Here is a 21,745-nt window from a genome sequence, read left to right as displayed (position 1 = left end):
CCCGCATGGGGTGTAGCCCACGCAGGGTGAGCGTAACCCCACGTCCCGCGGGATCACAGAAGGATGGGGGTGTCTGAGTGTCGCAGTGCTCGCAGGTATTAGAGCAGGGAAGCCAGCTACAGTGACAAAGCCGAGGAGTGAGCTCTCAGCTCGGGGTTACCTTGAACCGGTCGCAGGCTGGGTGAGCTCGGAGTGCGGCTGGAGGCCACGGAGATGGAAGCAACCGAGCACTTTTCTCCAAGCGTGAGCGACCAGGCAACTTTTCTCCAAACGCGACCAGAGGCCAGGGAGATGGGAGCAATTGGGTGCTTTTCTCTGCGAGCACACTGAGGAGTGGGACCCCGAACTCTCAGCTCCTCCGAGCCGGAGACTGGGAGGCCGCCATTATCATTCCCGTCCTCCGGAACTCTACAGAAAGCTTACAGGGAACAAAAGCTCCCGAAAGCGACTCCCAGCGGATTACTTAGCTAGGCCCCTGGTAAGGGCTGGGCAATTCCACCTCGGGCAAAGACAATTGAGAATCACTACAACAGGCCCCTCCCCCAGAATATCAGCAAGAAATCCAGCCAAGACCAACTTCACTTACCAAGAAGAACAGTGGAATTCCAGAGGAGGAGAAAGCATGAGAAATCATGGCTTTCTCCCCATGATTCTTTAGTCTTGCAGTTAATTTTTTTTTCTTTTTTCTGCTGCTAATTTTTTTTTAACTTTTACCCTTTCCTCTTTTAACTTTTTTTAAACTACTTTATCTTAACAATACCTTACCAAAAATATAATAATAATAATAATAATATTTTTTGAACCTTCATTATTATATTCATATTTTATCTTCCATTATATCTAACTATATTTTTTGTATATACATATATTTTCTTTTTTTAAATATTTTTTCCTTATTTTTTTTTTCTTCTTGTTTATCCCCTTTCTCCCTCCCATGATGTGGGGTCTCTTCTGATTTGGTTAAAGCACATTTCCCTGGGGTCTTTGTCACCCTTTTAACATTTTATTTGCTCCTTTATATATTCTTATCTGGACAAAATGACAAGGCAGAAAAACTCACCACAAAAAGAAGAACAAGAAGCAGTACCGAAGGCTAGGGACCTAATCAATACGGGCATTGGTCATATGACAGACCTAGAGTTCAGAATGACGATTCTCAAGGTTCTAGCCAGGCTCGAAAAAGGCATGGAAGATATTAGAGAAACCCTCTCCGGAGAGATAAAAGCCCTTTCTGGAGAAATAAAGGAACTAAAATCTAATCAAATTGAAATAAAAAAAGCTATTAATGAGGTACAATAAAAAATGGAAGCTCTTACAGCTTGGATAAATGAGGCAGAAGAAAGAATTAGTGACATAGAAGACCAAATGACAGAGATTAAAGAAGCTGAGCAAAAGAGGGACAAACACCTACTGGATCATGAGGGGAGAATTCGAGAGATAAGTGACACCATAAGACGAAACATTAGAATAATTGGGATTCTAGAAGAAGAAGAATGAAAGAGGGGAGCAGAAGGTATATTGGAGAGAATTATTGTAGAGAATTTCCCTCATATGGCAAAGGGAACAAACATCAAAATCCAGGAGATGCAAAGAACGCCCCTCAAAATCAATAAAAATAGGTCCACATCCCGTCACCTGATAGTAAAATTTACAAGTCTTAGCAACAAAGAGAAAATCCTAAAAGCAGCCCAGGAAAAGAAGTCTGTAACATACAAGGGTAAAAACAGTAGATTGGCAGCAGACTTATCCACAGAGACCTGGCAGGCCAGAAAGAACTGGCATGAAATATTCAGAGCACTGACTGAGAAAAACATTCAGCCAAGAATACTATATCCAGCTAGTCTATCACTGAAAATAGAAGGAGAGGTAAAAAGCTTCCAGGACAAACAAAAACTGAAAGAATTTGCAAACACCAAACCAGCTCTATAGGAAATATTGAAAGGGGTCCTCTACGCAAAGAGAGACCCTAAAAGTAGTAGATCAGAAAGGAACAGACACAACATGCAATAACAGTCACCTTACAGGCAATACAATGGCACTAAATTCATATCTCTCAATAGTTACCCTGAATGTTAATGGGCTAAATGCCCCAATCAAAAGACACAGGGTATCGGATTGGATAAAAAAACAAAACCCATCAATATGCTGCCTACAAGGAACTCATTTTAGACCCGAAGAAACCACCAGATGGACATCACAGATTTAAAGTGAGGGGGTGGAAAACAATGTACCATGCTAATGGACATCAGAAGAAAGCTGGTGTGGCAATCCTTATATCAGATCAATTAGATTTTAAGCCGAAGACTATAATAAGAGAGGAGGAAGGACATTATATCATACTCAAAGGGTCTGTCTAATAAGAACCTAACAATTTTAAATATCTATGCCCCTAATATGGGAGCAGCCAACTATATAAACCAATTAATAACAAAATCAAAGAAACACATCACAATAATACAATAATAGTAGGGGACTTTAATACTCCCTCAATGAAGTGAACAGATCATCCAAGCAAAAGATCAACAAGGAAATAAAGGCCTTGAATGACACACTGGACCAGATGGACATCACAGATACATTCAGAACATTCCATCCCAAGGCAACAGAATACACATTCTTCTCTAGTTCACATGGAACATTCTCCAGAATAGACCACATCCTGGGTCATAAATCAGGTCTCAACCGGTATCCAAAGATTGGGATCATTCCCTGCATATTTTCAGACCACTCTGAAATATGCTCTGAAGCTAGAACTCAATCACAAGAGGAAATTTGGAAAGAACCCAAATACACGGAGACTAAAGAGCATCCTTCTAAAAAATGAATGGGTCAACCAGGAAATTAAAGAAGAATTGAAAAAATTCATGGAAACAAATGATAATGAAAACACAATGGTTCAAAATCTGTGGGACACAACAAAGGCAGTCCTGAGAGGAAAATATATAGCGGTACAAGCCTTTCTCAAGAAACAAGAAAGGTCTCAGGTACACAACCTAACCCTACACCTAAAGAAGCTGGAGAAAGAACAACAAAGAAAGCCTAAACCCAGCAGGAGAAGAGAAATCATAAAGATCAAAGCAGAAATCAATGAAATAGAAACTAAAAAAAAAAAACAAAAAACAAAAACAAAAAAAAAAAAACACAAACCAATAGAACAAATCAACGAAACTAGGAGCTGGTCCTTTGAAAGAATTAATAAGATTGATAAACCCCTGGCCAGACTTTTCAAAAAGAAAAGAGAAAGGACCCAATAAATAAAATCATGAATGAAAGAGGAGAGATTATAACCAACACCAAAGAAATACAAACAGTTATAAGAACTTACTATGAGCAACACTATGCCAACAAATTCGACAATCTGGAAGAAATGGATACATTTCTAGAAACATATAAACTACCACAACTGAACCAGGAAGAAATAGAAAACCTGAACAGACCCATAACCAGTAAGGAGATTGAAGCTTTCATCAAAAATCTCCAAACAAAAGCCCAGGGTCAGACGGCTTCCCAGGGGAATTCTACCAAACATCTAAAGAAGAATTAATTCCTATACTCCTGAAACTGTTTCAAAAAATAGAAATGGAAGGAAAACTTCCAAACTCATTTTATGAGGCCAGCGTCACCTTGATCCCAAAACCAGACAAGGATCCCATCAAAAAAGAGAACTACAGACCAATATCCTTGATGAACACAGATGCGAAAATTCTCACCAAAATACTACCCAATAGGATTCAACAGTACATTAAAAGGATTATTCACCACACCAAGTGGGATTTATTCCAGGGCTGCAAGGTTGGTTCAACATCCGCAAATCAATGTGATACATTAATAAAAGAAAGAACAAGAACCATATGATACTCTCAATAGATGCTGAAAAAGCATTTGACAAAGTACAGCATCCCTTCCTGATTAAAACTCTTCAAAGTGTAGGGATAGAGGGCACATACCTCAATATTATCAAAGCCATCTATGAAAAACCCACTGCAAATATCATTCTCAATGGAGAAAAACTGAGAGCTTTTCCGCTAAGGTCAGGAACATGGCAGGGATGTCCATTATCACCACTGCTATTCAACATAGTACTAGAAATCCTAGCCTCAGCAATCAGACAACAAAAGGAAATTAATGTCATCCAAATCGGCAAAAAAGAAGTCAAACTATCACGCTTCGCAGATGATATGATACTATATGTGGAAAGCCCAAAAGCTTCCACTCCAAAACTGCTAGAACTTGTACAGGAATTCAGTAAAGTGTCAGGATATAAAGTCAATGCACAGAAATCAGTTGCATTTCTTTACACCAACAAGACAGAAGAAAGAGAAATTAAGGAGTCAATCCCATTTACAACTGCACCCAAAACCATAAGATACCTAGGAATAAACCTAACCAAAGAGGCAAAGAATCTATACTCAGAAAACTATAAAGTACTCATGGAAGAAATTGAGGAAGATGCAAAGAAATGGAAAAATGTTCCATGCTCATGGATTGGAAGAACAAATATTGTGAAAATGTCTATTCTACCTAAAGCAATCTACACATTTAATGCAATCTCTACCAAAATCCCATCCATTTTTTCCAAAGAAATAAAACAAATAGTCTTAAATTTTATATGGAACCAGAAAAGACCTTGAATAGCCAAAGGAATATTGAATTAGAAAGCCAAAGTTGGTGGCATCACAATTCCAGCCTTTAAGCTCTATTACAAAGCTGTTATCATCAAGACAGTATGGTACTGGCACAAAAACAGACACATAGATCAATGGAACAGAATAGAGAGCCCAGAAATAGACCCTCGATTCTATGGTCAACTAATCTTTGACAAAGCAGGAAAGAATGTTCAGTGGAAAAAAGACAGCATCTTCAACAAATGGTGCTGGGAAAATTGGACAGCCACATGCAAAAAACAAATGAAATTGGACCACTTCCTTACACCACACATGAAAATAGACTCAAAATGGATGAAGGACCTCAATGTGAGAAAGGAATCCATCAAAATCCTTGAAGAGAACACAGGCAGCAACCTCTGCGACCTCAGCCGCAGCAACTTCTTCCTAGGAACATCGCCAAAGGCAAGGGAAGCAAGGGCAAAAATGAACTATTGGGATTTCATCAAGATCAAAAGCTTTTGCACAGCAAAGGAAACACTAACAAAACCAAAAGACAACTCACAGAATGGGAGAAGATATTTGCAAACGACATATCAGATAAAGGGCTAGTATCCAAAATCTATAAAGAGATTATCAAACTCAACACCCAAAGCACAAAGAATCCAATCAAGAAATGGGCAGTGGACATGAACAGACATTTCTACAAAGACATCCAGATGGCCAACAGACACATGAAAAAATGCTCCACATCACTTGGCATCAGGGAAATACAATTCAAAACCACAATGAGATACCACCTCACACCAGTCAGAATGGCTAAAATGAACAAGTCAGGAAATGACAGATGCTGGCGAGGATGCGGAGAAAGGGGAACCCTCCTACACTGCTGGTGGGAATGCAAGCTGGTGCAGCCACTCTGGAAAACAGTGTGGAGGTTCCTCAAAAAGCTGAAAATAGAGTTACCCTATGACCCAGCGATTGCACTGCTGGGTATATATCCTAAAGATACAAACGTGGTGCTCCAAAGGGGCATGTGCATCCAAATGTTTATAGCAGTAATGTCCACAATAGCCAAACTATGGAAAGAACCTAGATGTCCATCAACAGATGAATGGATAAAGAAGTTGTGATATATACACACACACACATATGTATATATATGTGTGTGTGTGTGTGTGTGTGTATAATGAAATACTATGCAGCCATCAAAGTAAATGAAATCTTGCCATTTGTGACGACGTGGATGGAACTAGAGGGTATTATGCTTAGCGAAGTAAGTCAGTCGGAGAAAGACAACTACCATATGATCTTCCTGATATGAGGAAGTGGAGATGCAACATGGGGGGCTTGGGGCGTAGGAAAAGAAAAATTGAAGGAAGATGGGATCAGGAGGGAGACAAACCATAAAAGACTCAATCTCAAAAAACAGAGTGAGGGTTGCTGGCGGGGGGGAATGGGAGAGGGTGGTGGGGATATGGACATTGGGGAGGGTATGTGCTATGATGAGTGCTGTGAAATGTGTAAACCTGGCGAGTCACAGACCTGTACCCCTGGGGATAAAAACACATTATATGCTTATTAAAAAATTTTTTAAAAAGTCCATGTTTTGAAACAAACAAAAAAAGTTAGCATTTCCATTACTGTAGCATATTAATTTTGGCAAACTGGAAAGCACTACCTGAATTGAATAGTCTCCCTTCTTCCCTGTCAAAAAACTCCAACAAAACACTTAAGAACCATTTCAGTAACATTTTCAAAAGATTATTTTAGGGAGACAGAGAGTGAGCTAGCAACGGGGCACTCACCCCTGGCCTCTTCCCTTGCCTGGCTGACCAGTGATCCCCTCCGAAGATTCGGCTTCTCTAGGAGCCTTCCCTCCCCCTCTGCTGCTGTGATCTGGCAAAACTCTTTGCTCACCCTCGCAACACTTCCTACGTGGTGCTGTAATTCCCCGTCTCTCCTACTTCGAGAGAGGAAATCAAAGCTCTGCACCTGCCCCAGGGAGTAAAAGGAGTCCGAGGCTCAAATCACAGAGACGCAGAATCTCTATGTTCAAGGAGGATGGAGGGGAAGGACAGGACGGTGCAGGGGAAGAGGAATGCCCCCCAAAGGCATCATGCAGTGCTTCAGGGCTGGAGGAGTGATGTATGAAGATATGCCGATATACATATATAAGGAGACAAAAGAGATCTCCTTTGTTAAGAAGTAAAAATATTGGGGCGCCTGGGCTCAGTGGGTTAAAGCCTCTGCCTTTGGCTTAGGTCATGATCCCAGGGTACTGGGATCAAGCCCCGCATTGGGCTCTCTGCTCAGGGGGAAGCCTGCTTCCTCCTCTCTCTCTGCCTGCCTCTCTGCCTGCTTGTGATCTCTGTCTGTCAAATAAATAAATAAAATCTTAAAAAAAAAAAAAAGTGAAAATATTATGGGGAATAGAGGGAAGACCACCACTATTCTGTATGGTTCTGGGATTTGGCTCACACAGAGCAACCAGGTCATTTTCTTTTATTCAGACACATGACTATTTCTACTTTATATTGAAGAACACTTTAATTTTCTCTCTCTTGCACACACACCCCAAGTAACAGAGTAGAAACATTTATATATTTGGAATCACAGGGATACTTGGGTTCAGATTCTGGATATGGCACTTTTAAGTCGTGCAACCTCAAAGGACCTACTTAATGTCAGTATGCTCTGCTCCTCTGCTGTAATATGAAAAGAATTTTAAGTAACTCATATAATTTTAAGGATTAAATTATAGTATTTCTGGAAACCGCCTTGTGAACTTTATATAGAGAATGTTTAATTTGATATTCTTACATGGATGGAGATAGGACTATTTAAATTGTGTTCCAAAACACTACATATAATAAAAATTTAAAATGACTTTAAAGAAAAACTTTTTAAAAAAACTGATATATAACAGACATGTAATACTCAATATCAGCTGTATATGATTCAATATCTGTAATACTTATGAAATGATTCCAGTAAATCTAGTTATCCATCACCATACATAATTACAGAATTTTTTATTCTCATAACAACTATTAAGATCTACTCTTAGCAACTTTCAGGTATACATTATAGTATTATTAACAATAGTCACCATACTATATAGTACACCGCTGTGACTTTGTAACTGGAGGTTTGTACCTTTTTATTGCCTTCACCCATTTCACCCTCCCCAACACCCAGCTTCTGGCAATCACCAATCTTGTTCTCTGTATTGATGAGTTGTTTTTTTGTTTTTTTTTAAAGATTCCATATGTAAGTGAGAGCATATACTTGTTTTTCTGTCTGATTTATTTCATTTAGCTTTTTTGTAAAGCCCTCAAGTTCCATCCCTGTTGTTGCAAATAGCAAGATATCCTTTTTTATGGCTGAATAATATTCCCGTGTGTGTGTGTGTGTGTGTGTGTGTGTGTGTGTCTGTATGCACACCACAATTTTTTTATTCATTCTTCTGTGGATGGACACTAAGGTTGTTTCCAAAACAGTTTTATTTTTTAAAAAGATTTAAAAAGATTTTATGTTTTAAAAAAATCTATTTATTTATTTTAGAGAGAGAGAGGGCACGAAAGAGAGAGTCGGGGGAGGGCAGAGGGAGAGAATCTTCAAGCCGACTCCTCGCTGAGTGCAGAGCCTGATGCAGGGCTTGATCCCATGAGCCATAACATCATGACCTGCGCTGAAATCAAGAGTTCGATGTTTAACCAACTGAGCAACCCAGGTGCCCCTTAAAGACTTTATTTTCTGGGGGTGCCTGGGTGGCTCAGATGGTTGAGCGTTTGCCTTTGGCTCAGGTTATGATCTCCAGGTTCTGGGATCTAGCCCCACATTGGGCTCCCAGCTCAGCAGGGAGTCTGCTTCTTCCTCTCCCTCTGCTTCTCCCATTTGTGCTCTGTCTCTCTCTCAAATGAATAAATTTTAAAAATCTTTAAAAAAAGATTTTATTTTTTAAGGTAATCTCTACACCCTACATGGGGCTCGAACTCACAACCCCAAGATTAAAGTTGCACACTCCACCGACTGAGCTAGCCAGGCACCCCACCAAAACAGTTTTCTTAAGCATTAGTCCTATCTGCTCATAGTTCCATGTCTCAGAGTTACTCAAATGAAACAATGCACAATAGGATTAGTCTTAACAATTATGAACATTTATTAAGCACCAAGAGTATACTGCAATGGTTGCTATGTAAAAACATAATTAACAGCATAGTGTCATTGCCATCAAGCTTACAATCTAAAATGAAATACAAGAATGCTACAAGCCTACCTCAAAATTTCCTTAACTTAGAAATGGTTATTTTGGCAAGTAAATGAGGCAAAATGGCCTATCATTTTAGGTATAATGTTAATAAGGCTTTGAACATGATCCAGAGAATGTTTTGCTTGTACCTACCAGACATTTCCTCAATAATATTAGGCTTGGTAAGAAAAAGAACACGTAGAAATTGGGTAAGAACAATAAATTATTTCAAATTCCCTTCTAGGACTTTAAACAGAGAAAGGCTTACTAGCCTGAGTTTTTCCACTGCCAGGGAAAACCCCATGAACAATATTATGAACTCAACCAAGCCTGTCTTCTATTCCACTTGCAACTTTTCGACTTCTTCCTTTCCCACAGGTAAAAGCTCCAATGATGCCCCTATCAGGGAAGAAATCTAAATAAAATATCCTAAAGTTGTAGAGGGTTACCAAATTGAACTTTCAGGAAATATGAATTCCTATTTTAAAAGAGGAGTGAGCAGGGACAGCACCGGGACATCTGGCTGCAGGAGAGGCCGGGCTATGAAAGCTGTGTAAACAAAAGCAGCTGAGCTCAGTTCATGCATCTTTGAAGTGATTTAAGAATATGGGTAAATGGTTGCTTTTCTGTCCCTTATTTCTGGTGTAGGGGGATTTGACAATTTAGGATCAAGATCCCAAATTACAAAGCCTGTACTATTTTGCCTATGTCCATAGGATAATATTTAATAAATACTTCCAAAGTTTTCCTTGATGGTCATGTATTAGCTGACAAAGGCACTCTGAAGGGATTTTGATTCTTACTGTCAAATGCAAAGACTCTTTTAAATGTCTGAGTACATACAGACTTTAACTACATATTGATTTTTTCAATCACTGATAATTCTTTGAACTCTAAAAGAACACTAAAAAGTAACTGGTTATAAGTTACCTGAAAACTGAAATAGAATTTACTCTGTAAAGTGCATGCACAAACTTTAAAAAAAAAAAATATGCATACAAATATTTTAATGGCAGAGTGGTAGCATCCTGAGTTTTTTGTTTTGTTTTTTAATGGCAAAACAACATTTCAGCAATTTTTTTTTTTTAAAACAATAATTTCCTCCTTAAAAGTCCATCTTGGGAACTTTCTTTTAAATGGTAACACAGCAGCAGCAACATTTAAAAAATGTTCATAAAATTTGCTTTGCATACACGTTTATCGAGAAAGAATGGTCCAGAAATTTCAGGATAAACTTTCTAAGAACACTTTCTATAAAGTAGAATAATCCACTACTTTTGACCTAAAATTGACATTTAAACATCCTCCTTCCAATTTAAAAGTGTCATTTTTACCTCCTCCTTATAGTAAATAAAATCCAATCACATTTGAAATGAAAAACTGAAACACCTACCAATATCATCCTTTTAGCAAGATGAGAAAAACTAATTTCAACGTGTTTCCCAAAAAAAGGAGAGAAAAATAGGAAATCAAGTATCACTATAGCTGTGGCAGAGGAATTTGGGTTTACAAACCTCAGTCAATGCACTTATTTTTGGTATTGCATGAAACAGCTAGAATTCCTGAAGAATGTATTTTCTAAGGCAAGTTTGATTATGTATAAAGCATAAACATTAGCATGGTTATAAAGGCAGTAAGACCAATACATATACATTCACTTGTTTTAAGTCATACATTCCAAGCTACATAAAATTTAATTTTGGGTCCTATTCTAAGACTACATCTTTGACCTTAAGCTTAGAAACAGAATTGCTGTAATATGTTAAAAAATACTTCATTTTTTCTAATATTGTAAAGTATACTGAATTTTCAAATACCTAGTATAAATTTTTTTGCACAAAATTTAAAAAGGCATACTATTAGCTAGCTAAAACTACTGGGTTAAGTAATTGTACTAAGGAAGAAGTTCACAAGGAGAACAAAATATAAAACTAAGCATAATTATTGCATTTAACAAAAAAAATGAAATCAAGTAGTTCTAAATGCACTTGTTTTTTGTCTTAGTAATATGCATATTTCATTTTATAGCTACTAGCTATTAGTCTGATAAACATACTCAGATTCTTTAAGATTTGTTTTTCTTGGCTGGTTATTTTTCTTCCTTCTATCCTCCCCAACAGCAGTTGGAATTATTTTTCTTTCAAATACAAAGTAAAATAATGTTTCTATTTTTATCTGAGTCATGTGAAAGCTGATTCCTTACTTCCATTTTTAAAAGTTAAATTAATTTTTTTGGACCTTAATTAAAATCTAACATCTAAACCGTGTGTTTTTTTTTACGGTTAAGTACAATCTACATTTCGACAGATTGATAAGGGTTATTAACAAAAGCAAATCTTGATTTCATTTGTGTTTTAAATATGATTACACAAGCCTCTTTTCCTTTTTAATGAGAAGAAGGAGATGAAGAAAACCATTTGTACAGGCCCTCTTCACTCTCAACTATTTTAAGATACAGCTTTAAATAGTGTGGATCAAGTCAAGTAATGTTGGTAATCTCTTTTCTTTGCATAGAAGAGAATAAACAAATAAAGGAAGTTATTTCCTTCCTAAGGTCTCAGCTAGTTTCTTAAGTCTTTTCTTCAGCTCCAATGGAAATTTCTCATAGCACTTCTTACAGACTGGCTTCATGTCAAACTCCACAAATTTATTCCTAAAGACAGTAACAATAATAAAAGAAATTAGGAGAAATGTATTTGACCAGATATGTAAATAATGTGAGGTAATTTTACTGAAGTAAATGAAGACACTATATGATGACATTGAAATTCACAGCAAAAACCTGTATTTCTAATCATCCTCAACTTCTGTCATTGTGGTAGATGTAAAAAATTGTCCTTATAAATATATCTTATACATCTATCTGTGTAATACAGAATGTACATTACATTTTAGTCTGTGCTATGAATAAAAGAAATCTAATGTCAATGTAATTTAGGTAAGTAAAGTCAATCACACATTAAAGTACCATGAAAACACTTTAAAGAACAGTTATTTAAAGCCCAGAGTTGTATTTCTAATTTGAATGACCTTCTCTTTGTTGAAAGCAAATTAATCTTCATTAATATTTTAAATTAGTTAGCTATGAGGTTTCATCTTTCCTTACATAAAATGGTTTGATTTCTACCTCCAACAACGACAAAAAATCATTTTCAAAGAAAACTTAAGTTGTAATGGGTTATTTTGGTTAGCTGTCTGACAGAAAGGTTGGCAGGGGAGATATGAGAAAGTTTTTAATCACCCTTAAGAAACAGAAATGAAACTGGTTGCCTGTGGTTCCATTTTGTGAATGGTCAGCTGTATGGAGAACTCAACTCTTTTTTTCTAAACCTAGAGCAATTCACATTATCAATCTATTTGTGAAACAGTTCTGGAGAAGCCAGGTTTTTAGATAGCTTTCTAACTGTCTGTTACGCATTTCCAATTGGTAATTAAAAATAGCTTCTTACTGCTGGAATCTAGGGTGTTAAACTGTGAACTGAGGAGATACACAACCTTGTAACTCGTACATTTTCCTAACTTGTTTTCAGGTGGCATTTCTGGAACAAGGCTAGTGGCACATTGTTACCTATGGCAAATGATTAAATCAGATGATACAATTTTAAAGAACAAAGTTAATACCAAAGTAAATTCCTAATCATGTAGTTAATAAAATGAAACTTTTATTCTCAAGCATTACATGGTAGTTACTCCCTAGCTGTTTTTCACAGAGATCTTAATGCTGACAGAAATTCAAATGGTTATTTTTCCACTGACAGTTTGATTTAAATGGTACTCCGGAGTTAAAACTTTCTCCCAAAGACTGCTAGCATGAAAGCTATAAAAACTGACATTTTTTGGATGAAGGAAATATTATCACTGCTTCCAGAGATACTGTTAAGCAAACTTCAATGGTTTTAGTTTTGTATTTGAATTTTAATTCCTCTTTATGGAAGGAAACATGAAAACTGGAATAATAAAAAACTTTTGGAGCTCAGAACACAATGGTAACCATGAAGAAACAATGGGACAATCATGCCAGTAATTCGAAACAATTTCAAACATTGAAATACTTCCCATAAAGATCAGGAATAAAGTAGGGTTGGAAAACATCAAGAAAATGAATTCATAAACAGCAGCAATGAGCACTCTATGAAAGTGCATACAGACACCAAAGACAGTAGATATCTTATTATATAGAGTAAAGGGTCTTTGCTTAGATACAAAACATGCTGAAAGGATTTAATACAGAGCTTAGAACATGTGACACTTGGAATTCATCAAATAAATCATTTTAGGCAAAGAAACCAAAACCAGGATTTTAGAAGATTGTAGTCAGCAGAGAAACATACTTAAAAAATTTTTCTCAGTATCTACTAGAGATTGGAATTCTTCCCTTTGTATCCATTTTTGGAAAAAATAAATCTATACCACATCGTGATATGAACAAAGAGATGAGGGAGTCAGCAGATTAAGGGAAATAGTGAAGTACAAGCTGGTTTTAGGTGGGGATTTTAGTAATGTAAGTTTTAATAATTTTAATAATTAGGCAGAAGAACCGGCTCTACACGGGTCAAGTACTTGTATTTCAAGCTCTGACAGCTACAAATATATGCCAAAAGAAACAAAAAAGCGAAAGACCAAAATAGAATAAAACATACTCTAAAGGACTAACCAAAGAAGAAAGCAGTGAAAATGATGACAGAAGGGACAGAAAAGTTTACAAACAGACTGGCTTTTTCTTTTTCTGCTTGTCCTTATCCTTTGCTTCTCTCTCCCGTTTGGCAAGTCGCCTCTTAAATTCTTCTGGCATTTTTTCATAACAGTGTTTGCAGACTGGTTTTAGGTCAATTTCAACAAACTTATCCCTTTGAACAGGACAAAGAAGGAATAGAAGAAAGAACATAAAACAATTAAAGGAAGAACCTTTACTTTTGGAAGGGACACAAAGAATAAGGAATCAATTCTTTTTTAAAACTCCATATTTTATAAAAAGTTACCCCAATGGTTTCAGTCTTAGGATTCACACTGGACTAAACTGTAGACTTACTTGAGTGTTAATTTAGTGTTGCAGGTAGAACAGGCAAAACAGTTCACACACCAGGCCTTATTAAGAGCAGAGACCACTAGAGAAGGAAGAAAGAGATCGGGTCACACACATTGGTATGGAAAGTGGAGCTGACATTTTCAACTCTGACAGAGCTAAGGTGGCTTCCATAAGAGTTGGAAGAGGTTCTTAAGAGGTTTAATTGCAAAAGTATCACATGACTAAAAATCTCAGTGCCATTAATGTTTACCAAACCAATCAAATTAATTAATTAATTAATTAAAGGCTATTTTTTCACATTACTAGAAAAACTGAGCCCTTATGTCTTCCATGACTATAGGTTGGTTCACCTTAGGGAAGATTAACAGTGGCTTTTTCAATCTTTATTTATAGTTAAAATTTTTCTTTGAGTATCCTGTGAGACATATAAACAGTATGTACCATGTCTTCCCACTAAAGCTTGTCCTCTCACTCCTGTAGATGCTGGGGTGTACATTTAACATGTACTACATCACTCAGATGCGCTTTTATTTCACAGGGCCTGCCAATGAGCAAATTTGCTGCTACCATTCCATGCCTACTGCCACTGGCCCAACAAAGAAATAGGGACTAGATAAGTAATTTTTAAAAATCCAGACATTAACTTATTTGCCTATAGAAACTGACAAAAAGAAGCACGCTTCCCTTCCCTTCCCAGCTTCTCTCACCTGACAAATACCTCACATAGGAGGGAGTTAAGTTTTACTTTCTATGGCGCTGAAGATTGCTCTTCTGAACTACTCCTTTTGCAAACTGCATCATGGGCAGTGTATTGCAAAGTATTTCCCGAGTTGGGTTCTCTGACGAGAACCACAAAGCATGCTGAAAACAGGAATGTTTAAACTTTGCCAGGAAGTTTCTAGCAGAATTGTGCTAGCAACTATTAGCAAACACAGCTGCTTCCTTTCTGTCCCAGTTAATCAGCCCTAACTAATTACTGCAATACAAGGCTGGTAAGCCGAGAAATGTCTACAGAAAACTGCCAGGTTTTAGCATCTGCAGGGTTAAATCGACTCTCGCTGACTACCATGGCAGATTGAGTTGTTCCTAATAAATACTGCTCTACAGCATCCAAGTTACGTAATTCCAGGGGATGGAAATAGAAACAGATCTCAAGGTTGGCTGTGAATGTTCCCACAATATCTACCATAACAACCCTGTGGCAATGCCCTAAAGTATTATTATAAAGGAGTAACAAATCCATTTCTTAGGATATTAGCATTTCTGCTATTGATTACTTGCAAAATATGCCAAAGGAAAAAGAAGTAACTGATAATGATCATATTCCAAGCAATATAAGTTATTGAACTCTTTCAATTTTCACATTACCTAAGTGTTCTTGTGTCAAAACGATGGCATATAAAATTCCTACAGATACCTACCATCACCTTCTATAACACGGTTGCAGTGGAAACAAACATCACCAAATAGCTGAAAGTGAAAAAAAAAAAAAAGTGGTAAAAATTCAAGATCTGTTAGAACTAAGTTTTATTTTTTATTTTATTTTTTTTTAAAGATTTTATTTATTTATTTGTCAGAGAGAGAGAGAGAGAGAGAGTGAGCACAGGCAGACAGAGTGGCAGAGGGAGAAGCAGGCTCCCTGCGGAGCAAGGAGCCTGATGCGGGACTCGATCCCAGGACGCTGGGATCATGACCTGAGCTGAAGGCAGCCGCCCAAACAACTGAGCCACCCAGGAGTCCCAGAACTAGGTTTTAGAACACCAAATATTTAATATAATTTCAGTTCTTTCTACTACTTAAAACAGACAGCTGACTGCCTAGATCCAGAATTTACCATTCATTACTAGCGAAAATTAGTAAAGTACATGGAGTACTTTTCCTTTTTACAATGAAAATAAATTAATTTACTTTTCATTATTATCAAAAACAAAGAAAGGCTTTAGAAACGTTCCAGATTTTGGGGCACCTGGGTGGCTCAGTGGGTTAAAGCCTCTGCTTTCGGCTCGGGTCATGATCCTGGGGTCCTGGGATCGAGCCCCGCATCGATCTCTGAGAGATCTCTGTCTCTCAAATAAATAAATAAAATTTTTTTAAAAAATATTTTGTTTATTTATTTATTTGACAGACAGATCACAAGTAGGCAGAGAGGCAGGCAGAGAGAGAGAGGGAAGGAAGCAGGCTCTCTGCTGAGCAGAGAGCCCGATGCGGGGCTCGATCCCAGGACCCCGGGATCATGACCCGAGCTGAAAGCAGAGGCTTTAACCCACTGAGCCACCCAGGCGCCCAATAAATAAAATCTTAAAAAAAAAAAAAAAAGAAAAGAAATGTTCCAGATTTAAGGAGGCTAAAGGAAAATGACAACCCTAGATAGGGTCTAGTACTGGAATGGAAAAAAATGATACAAGGACATTACTAGTACAAGTGACAAAATTGGAATACATACACTAAAGTATTAAAGTATTATATCAATACTGATTAACTATGATTATGCAAAAGAACTCCATAATCTTGGGAAATATAAATTGAAGTACTTAGGGGCAAAGGACCATGATGAACTAACGTATCATCAAATGCTTCAGAAAAAATAGGTGCATATATACAAATACATACATTTGCATATAAAGATATGCCAATTTATTAAGTGTATGTTTTCAGAGAAAGAAACACATGTAAATGATGAAAAGGTACATATATTTTTTTTAACCCCCTTTTTTAAATTTTAAAGCCTTTTTAAAAAATTTTTATCTCAAAACCTTTCTGTGAGTCTGAAATTATTTCCCAAATAAGTTAAAAAAGAGATCTCTATAGTCCAATGTACATTTTCCAAGAGATTTTCTTGTAGCTAAAATATTAAGCTCAAATTCATCTAAGTATCTGTAGTATCCAATGAGGACAATAAATACCTGGTTATAGTGGGTTTCACAATACGCCAGGCCCTTCCTTTCATAATGGCGATGTCCAAGAAATGGCTTTTCACACTTGGCACAAACAAAATGCTGAAAAAAAATGCTAGAGGTCATTTTTGAATTGCGATATTTTATTTATTTAATGAAGTAAAACTCCCAAAATTAAACTAGATACATGAAGTTTGAGGTAGCTAGTTCATTTGGCCAGGGCTAACCCTGTGACACTTTCTGTCTTACTTAATTCAGGTATCTTGAGCTTCTGAAAGGTTACTTTATGACACAGCCTATTTAAACAACACAGAATGAGAAGAGAGGTCAACATGTGAGTAGCATTTTTAGGGAGGGGCTGCTGCTGCATATGGACCATGACACTTCCAGCTTCAAGAAGGATTTAAGAACAAAAGAGCACATCCTGTATCATTACCAAGAGATCACAAAAGCAGTGTATATTCTATATTCTTAATTTTTTACAGAGTCATTTGTCTTGAAAATGTCCGTATTTAATCTTTAGAATCTCCTTCTCCCAGCACATCTGAATGAAAAGTACTGGTTACCCTTCACAACTGACTCACCTCCACATGCCACTGCTTGCCCATGGCATTCACCACGCGCCCTTCGATGGGCCGCCGACAAGCTCCACAGATGGGGACCCCCATCTTATCATGGCATGGCAGGCAGTACAGCTCCCCTTTCAGCTCCCGGGCATCAGCAGTCAGCTCCTTCCTGTCCACAAGAAAGACATGGCACTGAACACTACTGCCGAGAGAGACCAATCAGGCAACCAATGTGGCTAACACACTTTTTAGCAGGTTTTTGGAGATTTCACTGTAACAATCCCTGTAACCCTTTTTCCCCTCTTACTGTTGCTCACAGTATCCTAAATTAATAGGCTTGAAGGGGTTTCAGATTCCTATCAAAACATCAATATAATACCATAATGATAAAATATACAAATAAGTTAGATCACACTGATCATATTTATCACGTCTTTTTCTATTATCACATTACAATCCCTTTGTCTTCCTTAAAAAGCTAGAAGAGATTCATCACAATGCCTAGGACAGTGAGGTTATCTTTCCAAAATAACTAAGGTCTAAATTTAAAGACTAGTTCCATTTACTAACAAATTGTCACAAGCTATTAAGAGTTATAGGTTAATAGAAAATACACAGATGAAATGCCCAGAACTTTCCTCCCCCAAATGTTTTAGTTCAGTATTATTTCCAGTCTCCTGCATCAATAAATATTTAGCCAGAGGTGGCCCCAATTAGCCAAATGGACTTGTTTACATTTCATCTGTTTTAAGTAATTCTTCAGAAGTGCTAATGACAAATGAACAGAGAAAAATTCCACAAAGTGGAACAGGCAAGAAAATGAGATAAGATACAAACTGATAATCACAAAAAAAGATGAGGTGGCTGTACGTATAGCACAAAGCTGTTTTCTTGATTTTTAGCTTCTCTCATCTCTCCCACCTCACAATAATTTAGCATGTACGTTCATATTGATTAAAGTAACTTTTTCCATTAAAATTTTAAAAAAGGTTTTATTTATTTATTTGAGAGACAGAGATCACAAGTATGCAGAGAGGCAGACAGAGAGAGAGGGGGAGGCAAGCTCCCTGCTGAGCAGAGAGCCTGATGCGGAGCTCGACCCCAGGACCCTGGGATCATGACCTGAGCCAAAGGCAGAGGCTTTAACCCACTGAGCCACCCAGGCGCCCCATCCATTAAATTTTTATATAGCAAATTTAGAAAACCACAGTCTAATTATTTATCATGAGTTTCTGAAAAAAAATTCCCTTTAGAAGTAAATAAAGCAAAATCAAATAAATGTAGTTCAAGATATTTTAAGATAACACCCTAATTATTACAACCGTAAAAGTTAAATATGTACAAACAGAAGACCTTTTAAAGATTTTTTTTTTTCCTTTTCTTTTTCTTTTGATCCTGTATTGAAAAATCAGTGATCAAAAACAGTTTTGGGGACAACTGAGGATATTTTACTATTAACTGAATATTTAGAGGTATGTGTAAATGTATATATGTACACACATACACACACATGGGTTGAGTGTGCGCTGTACACACTCGAAAGTGGCAAAATGTCAAGTGATGAAATTCTACGATGGGTGTTTTTTTTATTATTCTCTTGACTGCTTACAGGTGTTTGTTTTTTTTTTAAAGATTTTATTTATTTATTTGACAGACAGAGATCACAAATAGTCAGAGAGGCAGGCAGAGAGAGAGGAGGAAGCAGGCTCCCTGCTGAGCAGAGAGCCTGATGCGGGGCTCGATCCCAGGACCCTGGGATCATGACCTGAGCCGAAGGCAAAGGCTTAACCCACTGAGCCACTCAGGTACCCCGACTTCTTACAGGTTTTAAATTTTCTAGGTTACATGTTGGAGAAAAGCAATCTGGTATGCTGGAGTGACAGAAATACAGAAAAATGTGATCTTTTATTTCCACTATCTGTGCAGTCAAAAGGGAGGGGATGGCAATACCCGCAGTTGGCACAGTTGAAATGGTCTGGATGGTACGGGTCATTCTTGAATATCAGCGGCTGCTCATCAATGATGGCATGGCACTTCTGGCAGATGTATTTTCCGAGGCCTCTGGCTTTCTCACGATTATGACAGGGACGACACAGATGTCTAAATAGAGCCGAAAACTTTTTTAGAAACTTCAATTGAAAATCTGAGGTTCTTTCTAATAATTAGAAATATGCTCCTCATATCTCTGAAAAGAAGTTAAAGAAATCATTTTTTAAAAAATCACTCCGGGCTTACCAGAGCAGAATCAAGTCACTACTTTTTACATGAAAACTAATTTATTCCAACCCAGGTAACCCAACTGATCTTTAAGAAACTCCGGCTGAAGTACCAATTCCCCTTCTGTTGGCCCCGGGCCACATGCAGTCTAAGATCCTCTTCTAACAGATACCAGATGAACCAATACACTGCAGTCTTGAGTCCCCTGTACCTTCAGCTCAGTGCCCTAAAGAACCACCTCATCAGGGAAAACAGGCATGACCTTGTAGCAGTTTCTTCTCCACCCACACCTGACAAGGATGGAACACTCCTACCTCCCAGCATTCTTGACAAAGCCAATATCTGCCAGAACTTCCTGGCAGAGGTCACAGCGGAAGCACTCAGGATGCCAGCTGTTATTCATGGCTTTGATCACTCGGCCAATGATGAATTCACCTGTGGGAAAGTAACACACAAAGGATGTCCAGTGTGCATCCTATTGCGGAAAGTAGTAAGGCAAAAGACACCAAGAAAGAAATGTTTAAATCGCTCTCCACGACTAGGGACTTTCTATACATGTGTTGACCACAGTAAGCACTGCATGAGGAAGAAACTCTTGTTTCATCTGAGTCCTTGGTTTTGATTTTGTAGTCATATTTTCAGGTTGTCTTATCACATCTCTGATCATGGTTTTCCTTTTCCCAATGACATACTGGGCTCTCCTGAAGGCCTTTTGTTTATTTCTGGTCATCGCTGACATAGAAAACCTAAATCCATAGCACATTTCTTGAAACCTATATTTAATTTCTTCTTTCACTAAACTTTAGAAAATTCTACTCAGTTTTTCCAATCTCTGGATACCTTCTAGTAGAAGCATTAGCAACCAGTGAAGTGGTTAAAATGCAAGCAAGTGAAACACTTGTGTAACACACAGCAACCCTTAAGCATCTGAGCACCAATGTCTTCCCTGCCTCTCTCCTGGCAACCCCCAAAGTGAGCAGGTAAAGGATGAATTAACAGGGAACAAAAACATCTAAAAGATCATCTGATAAAAGTCTCAATCGGTCCTCAAATAACTTTATAGTGGATCTCCTTAAAAATCATTTCTCTCTGGGTTTTGATACTCTTCCAGCTTGTTATATGTTAATAAGGGAAAGGACTAATAAGTTACCTGGATGCTGTTTTTAATGAGCACCAAACACCATTTTCACCACTGGCATAATTTTGAGACTCACTTTTTACTTTGCCATTCAGCAGTAAGACTTACCACACTGATGACAGCAAGGAGCAAAGAGCATCTGAAAGTCATGTTCACAGTACTTCCTTCCTTCAAACTGAAATAGAAAGTACCACAACTTGTACAGATGAAACAATCACAGGATGAATATAATTATTCCATGGAGACATATAGGAGAGATGTTTTTGAGTTAAGAGCTCTGCCCTAAGAATTTATAATTCTACTGAAATTTTTAAAAGCAGATGTACTTTTTTACCCTCCCTAAAGATCCAAACGACTGAGGTGAGACCTGGTACAATGGCTCCAGAGTACAAGTGACCTCCCTCTACCAATGCTGTCTTCTCTGGCTTGCAGACTCATCTTCAAGAGTCTAACGAGAGCCGCAGATCCCTCTCTCCAGAATACAGGCATATACACACAAACCCTGTCCCACTTTTTTTCAGGTTGATATCTGAAATGTTGTACCATAAGCTTAAATATTTCCAAAGAGTAGATACTCTAGTATATTTCAGATTGACACATTTCAAAATGAGGCCAAAACCCATTTTTTTTTTTTTTAAGATTTTATTTATTTATTTGAGGGAGAATGAGTGAGAGAGAGCATGAGAGAGGAGAAGGTCAGAGGGAGAAGCAGACTCCCCAAGGAGCTGGGAGCCCGATGCGGGACTCGATCCTGGAAGTCCGGGATCATGACCTGAGCCAAAGGCAGTTGCTCAACCAACTGAGCCACCCAGGCGCCCCAAAACCCATTTTTTTAAAAAAATTCTATTTTAACAGTTGGAAAAATTTGTATCCTCCACTTTTCTCCTTAAACTATTTCCATTTCATCCCCCAAAGTTTTATTCTGGTGTGGTATTTTTTTTCCTAAACTCTATACTAAAGTCTTTGACAGATCACCCTACCATACTTCTCGGCAACTAAAATGTGTATAATGAAACTTTAAAATTTGTTTTATTTTCTGAACCCA

General features: G+C 37.6%; 1 protein-coding gene across 6 annotated transcripts in view; it reads right to left on the bottom strand.

Moving 5' to 3' along the window:
• Positions 1–8,749: 8,749 nt before the first annotated feature.
• Positions 8,750–21,745, bottom strand: part of LIMS1 (LIM zinc finger domain containing 1) — a 142,778-nt gene continuing 129,782 nt past the window's right edge. For 5 of the 6 annotated variants that reach the window (XM_032842442.1, XM_032842444.1, XM_032842443.1 and 2 more), the window contains 8 exons: positions 20,809–20,875; positions 19,877–19,997; positions 19,296–19,445; positions 17,364–17,514; positions 16,789–16,881; positions 15,307–15,355; positions 13,889–13,964; positions 8,750–11,512 (listed from right to left, as the gene is read on the bottom strand). In XM_032842442.1, the coding sequence (XP_032698333.1) occupies positions 11,398–11,512; positions 13,889–13,964; positions 15,307–15,355; positions 16,789–16,881; positions 17,364–17,514; positions 19,296–19,445; positions 19,877–19,997; positions 20,809–20,875 (822 nt within the window). In that variant the 3' untranslated portion in view covers positions 8,750–11,397. Of the gene's footprint in view, positions 11,513–13,512; positions 13,707–13,888; positions 13,965–15,306; positions 15,356–16,788; positions 16,882–17,363; positions 17,515–19,295; positions 19,446–19,876; positions 19,998–20,808; positions 20,876–21,745 lie in introns of those variants that run through there. The other variant, XM_032842445.1, reaches the window with a different exon arrangement.

Source organism: Lontra canadensis, unplaced genomic scaffold (genome assembly GCF_010015895.1).
Source record: "Lontra canadensis isolate GAN:19392208 unplaced genomic scaffold, GSC_riverotter_1.0 scaffold130, whole genome shotgun sequence".
Taxonomy (NCBI): Eukaryota; Metazoa; Chordata; class Mammalia; order Carnivora; family Mustelidae; genus Lontra; species Lontra canadensis.
The sequence above is the reverse complement of the archived record's forward strand: the minus strand, read 5'-3'. Positions and strand labels throughout refer to the sequence as shown.